General features: G+C 34.7%; 1 protein-coding gene across 1 annotated transcript in view; it reads right to left on the bottom strand.

Moving 5' to 3' along the window:
• The window catches only part of LOC122808199 (adaptin ear-binding coat-associated protein 1-like), a 477,147-nt gene extending 470,691 nt beyond the window's left edge, over window positions 1-6,456 (bottom strand). The window contains exon 1 of the mRNA XM_044079168.1: window positions 6,265-6,456. Coding sequence (XP_043935103.1) covers window positions 6,265-6,362 — 98 coding nt within the window. The 5' untranslated portion in view covers window positions 6,363-6,456. The remainder of the gene's footprint in view (window positions 1-6,264) is intronic.
• Between the last annotated feature and the right edge of the window lie 2,711 nt (window positions 6,457-9,167).

Here is a 9,167-nt window from a genome sequence, read left to right as displayed (position 1 = left end):
ATCAAAAGTGAACCTCAGGGCAGATGCACACCACCACCTGTGACTTCAGAAAAACCTGCAAACTCAGGAGAAGCAAAAAACCATTACTATGAGCTTCCAATGGAATGACTCCAGCTCACTACACAGAAAATAGTGAACTGCATCTTTTCCATCCATGACAAGATCTACAAGTGTTTCGCCAGTCCTCAGTATTTTGATTCTTGTTGTAGCTGTACCATGAAGTCAGTCATACCAATCCAGTTGTCATGATGTACCCACAAGGTGCACACAATTTAAATGAAACCTAACAGAAAACCTACCACAGGTCTGTATTTCATGCAAACATGAACAAACAAACTGCCCCCAAAATGCAACAGTCTGTATCTGGATGGTAGATTAATTAAACTCCAGTAAGTAGGTGTAAAGCTATCTTCTGGCAGAAGAAATTATACCAAACTGTGTTTTGGACTGGGCTGTGGTAAAGGAACTGTATTATTTTCTACTACAAATAAACTAAAAGGACAATGGAGCAATCTGCATTCCTGCAACTCACTGTTATGGAACAATACTAGACAAGCAATCATGAGGACCACAACATGCCTAGATACATACAGCTGTTAAGACGACACAATTGTGCCTACCTTGTCAAGCATTTAATAGTGCTCACCTTCCAAACTGAGCAGGTCTGTACATGACAATCCTGGGATAGGTTTGTCTATATCCATCCATGCTTGCTCGCACTTGAGTGAAGACCTTCTACTTTACTCTGGTTGGTTTCCCCTTCATAAGTTAGAATACCAGCATTTTAGGTCCAAAGACCAATAAAACACATAGGATTCCTTAACTTAGAACTATACACCTTGTCACCTATGCAAAACTCCAATTCATTTTGCAATACACTTTTTAAAACCCTTTATCTACAAGGCAACTTATTACAAATTCTCAAAATAGTCTAAGTTATGTAGTTACATTTAGAAGAATTTCTACTTGAAATTGAAATTCTTATATTTATGTGATGATTGATTTGAATGATCCTTTTAAAAATGTTTAATATGATTGCAAGGTGGGATTTGGGAATGCCTTCCATGCCAGAATTGCTTTTCCTATAAATGATGGGAAAACTAACTTAATTTTAGGCATCATAATAGTTATACTCTCCAATGGTGGGAACATAATTAATAAACTGGAATCAGTTTAGAGCAAATTCACCTAGTTGAATTCCATTACACAAAAGAAGATAGACATCTTAAAATACATAGAATAATGAACAAACTATATTTTTTCATCCCTTAATAAACTCAATTTCAACAACCATTCCATATTTCTTAATACTTAAGAGTGTAAGCAGAAACACATTTTCTCCTCATTTTTCTCCAATCAGCAACAGCTTTAGTGGGGCCCCCACAGTGATGATTAAGGGAGCCTCGCTGTATCCTTTTATACAATCTGGGGAGAGGGGCCACTAAACTCCTAGTAGATCCAAGTGTCAATGTTTTGTGATAGATTACTTGTTAGCTGTATTTTCATAGAAAAGTTAGAGTATAGAGAATTGTGGTGGCAAATGACCTTAGAAGCCTATAATCCACCAGGGTTAAATGAATACACTAGCCTTGTTAGCTGTATTTTCATAGAAAAGTTAGAGTATAGAGAATTGTGGTGGCAAATTACCTTAGAAGCCTATAATCCACCAGGGTTAAATTAATACACTAGCATCATACCCATTTTGAAGTTAAGAGCAGCCAAATTATAAACAATGGTAACAATAAATTTTATAAATAAGAGTTCTAAACATGTCCTATTCAGGAATTACAATGGAAATTTAGATTGTTTTTTACATTATATTTTTTTAAATGTTTTTAAATGTTCTTATATATTCATTGTGGTGGTGGTTAAAACAAGGGATATAGGGTATTACTTAGAAAGAATGATTTTTTAAAACACCCTTTCATTTTTAATTTAAAACAGGGAATATTCCATCATTTAAATGTTTTTTAGGTGCAATAAAAGAAATGGTCACTAGATGGCATGAAAGAACAAGTATTATAATGGTTTTTAACAAATATAATTCATTAAATGTTTTTAATTAATTTTAAAACATAATAAAATGCAAATATCAAATGTTCTTTAATGTAGTATGAGTGAAACAGACAAGAGACATAAGGAACAATCCATGAACTTAATAGGAATGTTTTCTGCAACTAATATTTTGATGAAAACTTTTTTAAGAAATTGTTTAAACATATTAATTGAATAATTAATTCATTGAACATACTATATAAGGGAATAATTTGTTGGAATGGAATCATCTGATGAAGTCCAGCCTTGTGACGAAAACGTAATTTTTTGTGAACAGCGTTAATGTGTGGTGTATTTTGGCTTCCAATACACTTTATGTGGGTCGAGTGGTTTGTCTAATAAATTCCTGGTCTAATTCTCAAGTTTGGTTCCTGATTCCACATCCTTTTCTGGTTAATCAGTTGGATTGCACTTTTTTCTTGGTCTTCGTATTTTCATAGGTACCCAGAAGAATACTGTGCCCTGTAGGTGTGAGCACAGATATAAATCTGACTTTATTACACACAAGCAATACTGGTTGTTTACTTACTTCGGCAAATATTAATACATTGTGCAACACTGGTACTGCCACGCCATATCAGTGACTGTTGTTTAGCAATACCAAACAGCAGCAGGGTTATGTCACTTTTATTTTCCTCACCACTGTCCCTGATTTCAGAAGTGTTTCCTGATTTTGCCTCACAATTTTGCTCTGTCCTTTATATAAAGTTTGATTTGCCGATAAATCATTCAGGATTACAGACAGTCAATAAATCTGGACATCACAGTTTTAAAATACAAAAATGGATGTCAATGCAAAAGAGGTTATTCTATTAACTTTGTAACTAAATTAGAATAATATTTAAGTGTTCCTGATTGTGAGCCTTTATTTTGCTATTATTTTTATCTTTGAGCAAAATTCTTCGGCAAAGAAGTTTAGAATTATAGCATCTGGTGTTCCGCAAGTACTTATAAAACTCCATGAAAGAGAAAACTCTGTCGCACTGAGATCAGTCACTCTGGGCTACTGATCTCTAGTGCTTACCTTGCTCATGCTCATTATCAGCTTTAATCTGTCAGAGTCATATCACAGCTGTGGTCAAGTTAGAGAGAATAATTAGGAAATTAATAAATTTTCCACTCATTTTTCCACAATGAAAAGCAGCTTTTATGGTGCTCCCACACAGTCAAGGATAATTAAGGGGGTCTCCTTCAGCCACAGGTATTGCTATTTGGAGAACATCTACCAGCAGGGTTTAACCAAGCCAGGGGCACTATGTCAATGGTAAAATAGCCAATGGAACTGTGAAGCGTGTTACTTAATAAAACACTGTTACCATAACCAGAGATTTATTTAATTATCCTTTAACACTGAAAGACAAGTTATTACTATCCCTTTCACTTAAAGTATACAAGATCGTTGTACTAGTCTTTGTTGGTTCAGACACATTACAAAATATCAAGACAAGATAACTTGATGTTGGTTGGGGCCCCCAGCAACCACAGGGTCCACTGGTGCATACAGCCAGCTATGCCAGTTCTTTCCATACGGTTAACTGAATGGAAAACTATTTTGACTACAGGGACTTCTTGGTTTTCCTGCAGTACATCCAATTCTCTTAACTTATGTGCCTTCTATAACCCCTACTCCACTATCATGAGGCACAGCTTGTATACAAGAATTTGCCTGCCTTTACAATGAAGTGTATCACATTTATGGTTGATACATTTTCAATTCACTGTACTCAATTTGTCTTCAAGTTACACCTGTACTCAAAAAGTATAAAAAACAAAAAGCATACTAAACTAGATGTTCTTGTTTTCAGTTAGATGACATCATAAATTTTGGACTAAATATTGTAAATACTTTATTTATGAATTTCTTCATCATGTTTAGCTTATTGCTGGCACTCATCATCGTTACAGCAATCCATATATACATATTCTGCGTCTGTAGGAACATTTACCTTGTGGAGTCTTACGTAAATGAGCTTCCGAACTACACCATCAGGGTCACTTGTAGAGTAGGTTAGCCCCACTAGGCTAGTAACATATTTTCAGGGAAGGCCCAAGGTATTATTCATACTAAGGAAAATTTAGCCAGAATATATTGTGAAATTTCCCCTAGTCCTTTTGACATGTGCAGTGGGACATTCTGCATCCATCTGAGCTACCACCAACTCAAGCAGGTGGGGCCTTTCTGTCTCAATATTGCTGGTAATATCTTTGCAAGGGTGCAGCTAAATAATGAGATGTGCAGACCATGCTCAGGCTAGTCCCACTGGCACATCTGCATCAGAATATTTTTTTGGGATATGCACAGTCTCTTGAATCTTAATCACGATAGCTTTCCATCAAATATTAAAAGCTTTCCCTGTGGTTATGCAACCGCAGAGTATGAAATAAAACCCAAAGGAAAACCAGTGTACGGATGTTTCACCCAGTGCCAATTGTTTTTCTTCTAAATTTTATTAAAATGTATTTTCAACCAAGATGGACTCCATTTAAATGTACCATACCCATATTTTTCACTCTCATAAAAGCACATTAGCATCTGAACTATAGCCTACAATGCTTTCTGATGTCAAAGTTAAAATACCACATCTCACATCCACAGCCTACTCGTGTAAAAAGTTACTAAAAGGAGAAAAGTGTTTAAAAAATACATAAAAAGTGATCAAACAGGCTTGCCTGCCAATTTTTAATTTTTCAAAAGCCATAAATCTCAACCTCCCAACTACAAAAAATGTGCAACACCATCTCCCACAGTGGGGAATAAATGGGCAAAATGTGGAACACTTGCTAACAACTCTGACTAGGAAGATTACTGCATGGTTAGTTTCGTCACAACTACACAGAGTTCTTTTGCTGTATTATGATTCAAAGATTACTGCAGGATTAAATAACTTGTTTTGTCACAACTACAGAGTTCTTTTGATGTATTATGATTCAATATTATCCACCAGATACCTTTAAAAAAGTTTTTAATATTGAACGTGACAGACAAACACTTTCAATGAGGAACTTGACTCAAAATTAATAATGTGTTCCATAATGATGTGCAGATGAGAAAGGTGCATCTGGTTTAAGAACTCAAATGTCAAAACTGGATAAGCTGACATAATAGCAAAGAAATAAATGAAGTTAATTGAAGGATTATGCCATCATGAAAATAATGTGGGTTCTTTTGCCTAGAAAGGTCATCAATGATGTAGCTTCAAAGTAAAAATGATATGCCATGGGGAGACAGGCCCCTCAAAGGAGATAATAAAAAGGATACAGAACTGCCAGTTTTTAAAAATGTAATGCAAAGAGCTTTCACAAAAGCAGTAATGAAAGCTTCGTTTTCATTGGAATAGTAAGCCCACACATATCCCATAAATTTAAATCAACTAGTAAATCCTGGTAGTAGGCTATTAAAAGAAAAGATTCTTTGAGCCAAAGTATAACATTTGCCTTTGTTTCACTCATCACACAGGCCACAACCAAGATGTGCACAAACACCCCCAACACACAAAGAATAATTATTTATCAGCAACACATCTTTCTAAATCTGTAAAACCTGACAAAGCCATAGTTAAGTACTGAATGGGCTGATTTTAGATACAAAACAATGCCACCTGAAGAGACATCAAGTATGGATAAAAACTAAGAAAACCAAAATCCTGCTCTTCTCTCATACAGCCTTACCAGCTTCATAAAGCATGATCATAAGGGAAGGCATACCTCTTCTTTCTTTAAGGACTCTCACACCCTCCTTACTTTCTGAAGGCACCACACACAATTCAATCTATACCACCAGTAGTACTGCAGTCTCTCAGAGGCACATGCTCCTGTTTTCCAGCCAAACGCTTGAAGCAATCTTACATTTGGTCCTACACATCGAAGAATGAAGTTGCCAACGTCACATGAAATTGTTACATTTTAAAAGAATGACAAAAAAGGTAACAAGCAATACATTTACAATACTGAACGGTACGCTTATTTCAGCTACAGATGCATCAAAATTATAGCTTTAATATAATGTGGCAAGTTTTTTTCCCTTCTAATTTCCATTACCATAAAGTGCTGTCTTATTTAATGAGCAATATATAATGGGAAAAAAATAAGAATGTATATACAGTCATTGATTACATGCTAGCATGTGTATTTGGCACTAAATGAAATCCGTGCGAAGGTAATGTAAACTGAAAGAAAGGAAATACCAAAATAACAGTAGACGATCTTTACCTGTAACCACGGTTGCTGGCTCGTGGCGGTATACGAAAAACGTTAACCTCAGGTTTTACACACAGTACTGACTCATAATCTACCTCAGAAGCCGCCATCTTCGCTTCCTTTTGGCAACTGTACTATGAGAGGTGGGACCAGTAGACAGTCATTATGAAACCACTTCCTTTCTGTGTGAGTCAACTAGAGACCCGGAACTTGACTGCGGTTAATTGGCGCATAACTAAAGTAGGAATAGGAGTAACTGTCTAGAAACCACGAAGTATTAGCGTGTGCATCTTGCAGGTGTACTAGTTAAACGTTACGGTCAAATATGCGCACGAAGTATTAACTACAAAAATATTAATAAACTAGTGTTAAGTGTATGCAGTGCTTGGACCCAATAATGATTTTTTTCCTGGTCACGCTGAAAATTTAGGAAGAAACCCAAAATATTAGGGAGAATGGCACCAAATCAGGGGCAATCTTTGTTTTATGAGGATACTGAATGGACACCTCCAGAAGTATAAGCCTGCTAAACGCATTACTCTTCTCCTTTCGGCTTTTCCCGATGCTAGATGTTATTTTTTTATAGTGCATGAGAGAGTAAGTGCAGTTCAAATGTTTAAAGCGCAGTGGCTTTAGGCACCACCGCTACCTGTGGTCACAGGGGGCCACCCTGTTTGGGGGGGGGGGGGGGGGGCGGCACAGCAACATATTTTATCTTGAATTTTGTAACATGAAACCACTTACTTTCTGTGTGAGTCAACTTTTAACTGTATACTAAAACTTGAAAAGAGACCACAGCCAGAACTCTCAACCAATCTGGGACAAATTTCAACAGAATCAGGGACAAGTCAAGAAAAAATCGGGGACAATCAGGGACACTTTTAAAATATTAGTGCTATTAACTTGAAACATTGACATAATCAGAGTATATGAATTAATACACATTTTCTGAAGTAAAAGATGTCTATAACTCTTACTCATTATTCATTAAGTGTAATTCACCACCTTTCCTCCAAAAGTCACTAGTTTTAGGAAGGATTAAGAGGGACAGAGCTAAAATTTGAGTCAAAATCAGTTAAGGGGTATGACCACAGCTCTGTCTCTTGTGAGTCAGACAGAAATTAGAAGAGATCAATTAAGGAGTCACAGATAAGTTACAACAGGTCAACTAAGGTTAATCATCTGTGAACTGAGGGGATGGAGCTAGGAACTAAACCTTCTATTTAAGGGGTAAAATAAAACATTTCAGAGCTTTACTGGAAAGGCTCACCCAAATTCTGCTACAGTTTGCTGTGAGGGAAAGGCTAGTTTGCTTTTTATTTGTTGTGTTTTGTATTACTTTATTGCCTTTTTCTGTTTTGTATACTGTGATTTGTTTTCTTTACACTGTGTTTTACTTGTATTCTCCTTTTAACTGCATACTAAAACTTGAAAAGAGACCACAGCTCTGTCTCTTGTGAGTCAGACAGAATTTTTTCCTACCGGTTCCTGTTGTGTTCTTAAACACCACTGTTTTTCTAGTTGCCTGCCCCTTATGTTAATTTGAACATATATCTCATTTCCTCTTTGCTTTTACTGGCTGGTGTGAGTAAGCCCAAAATTATTATTTTGTGAACTCACTCCCCTTCCACTATTTAAATTTATTGGCCAATGGCCATCCTACTGTATTCCATAGTTGAAAAACAAGCAAGATGGATCTGGAAGCGATGAGAGTGAACTGCAGTTAATGAAAAAACTGTTTAATGTTAGCGCTTTCGGCTCGGTCACTACCAAGCCTTCTTCAGACAAAACAGTATAGAACATTCAATTAAGATTTAAATACAATAGTTGATTAGCTGTCAATTAATTAAAGGCAATAACATTTTACACTGAATTTCAAAAGTGAAATTATACATTTTTAAATTTTTAAAATAAACTTGATTTTCTCACCACTCTCGGTACATACTTATATATGAAATAAATACTTATACTTATATACAATAATAGAATATTATTATAAAAATGTTATCATAAAATTACTGTTATCTAAAAAATATGTATATTGTTATAAATAAGGTATTATGAAAACATTCTTATAAAAATATTATAAATATTAATATAAAAATTTATATAAAAAATTAATATATATATTGATGTAAAAATATATTCTACCTATTCTACCTATTCAGTGCTAGCAATTTCAAGATACATTTAATGGACAGGGTTTCGTCATTACATCAATATATATATTAATTTTTTATATCAATTTTTATATTAATATTTATAATATTTTTATAAGAATTTTTTCATAATACCTTATTTATAACAATATACATATTTTTTATATAACAGTAATTTTATGATAACATTTTTATAATAATATTCTATTATTGTATATAAGTATAAGTATTTATTTCATATATAAGTATGTACCGAGAGTGGTGAGAAAATCAAGTTTATTTTAAAAATTTAAAAATGTATAATTTCACTTTTGAAATTCAGTGTAAAATGTGGGTATTGCTCTTTTAATTATTAATTGACAGCTAATCAACTATTGTATTTAAATCTTAATTGAATGTTCTATACTGTTTTGTCTGAAGAAGGCTTGGTAGTGACCGAGCCGAAAGCGCTAACATTAAACAGTTTTTTCATTAACTGCAGTTCGCTCTCATCGCTTCCAGATCCATCTTGCTTGTTTTTCAACGGTCGAGTATTTTGGAGTTGTTTGTATTCCATAGTACCAGAATACAAAAGTGATCACCCCCTTTTAATCTATTTTGCTGTTTTAAAAATTGTGACTCTCCACTAAAACTTTTAGACAGGTAAAACGTGTTACCTTCTTTCACATCTAACTCCTCTAGTGCACACTGCAGTGTGTAGGATAAACCATTTTTTCCATCTGACCTTTAAGCATCTATTGCAAGACAACCAGTTAT

Source organism: Protopterus annectens, chromosome 8.part0 (genome assembly GCF_019279795.1).
Source record: "Protopterus annectens isolate FY-2018-M chromosome 8.part0, PAN1.0, whole genome shotgun sequence".
In the NCBI taxonomy this organism is placed as follows: Eukaryota; Metazoa; Chordata; order Ceratodontiformes; family Protopteridae; genus Protopterus; species Protopterus annectens.
Note: the sequence above shows the minus strand (reverse complement) of the source record. Positions and strands in the feature narration are given on the sequence as shown.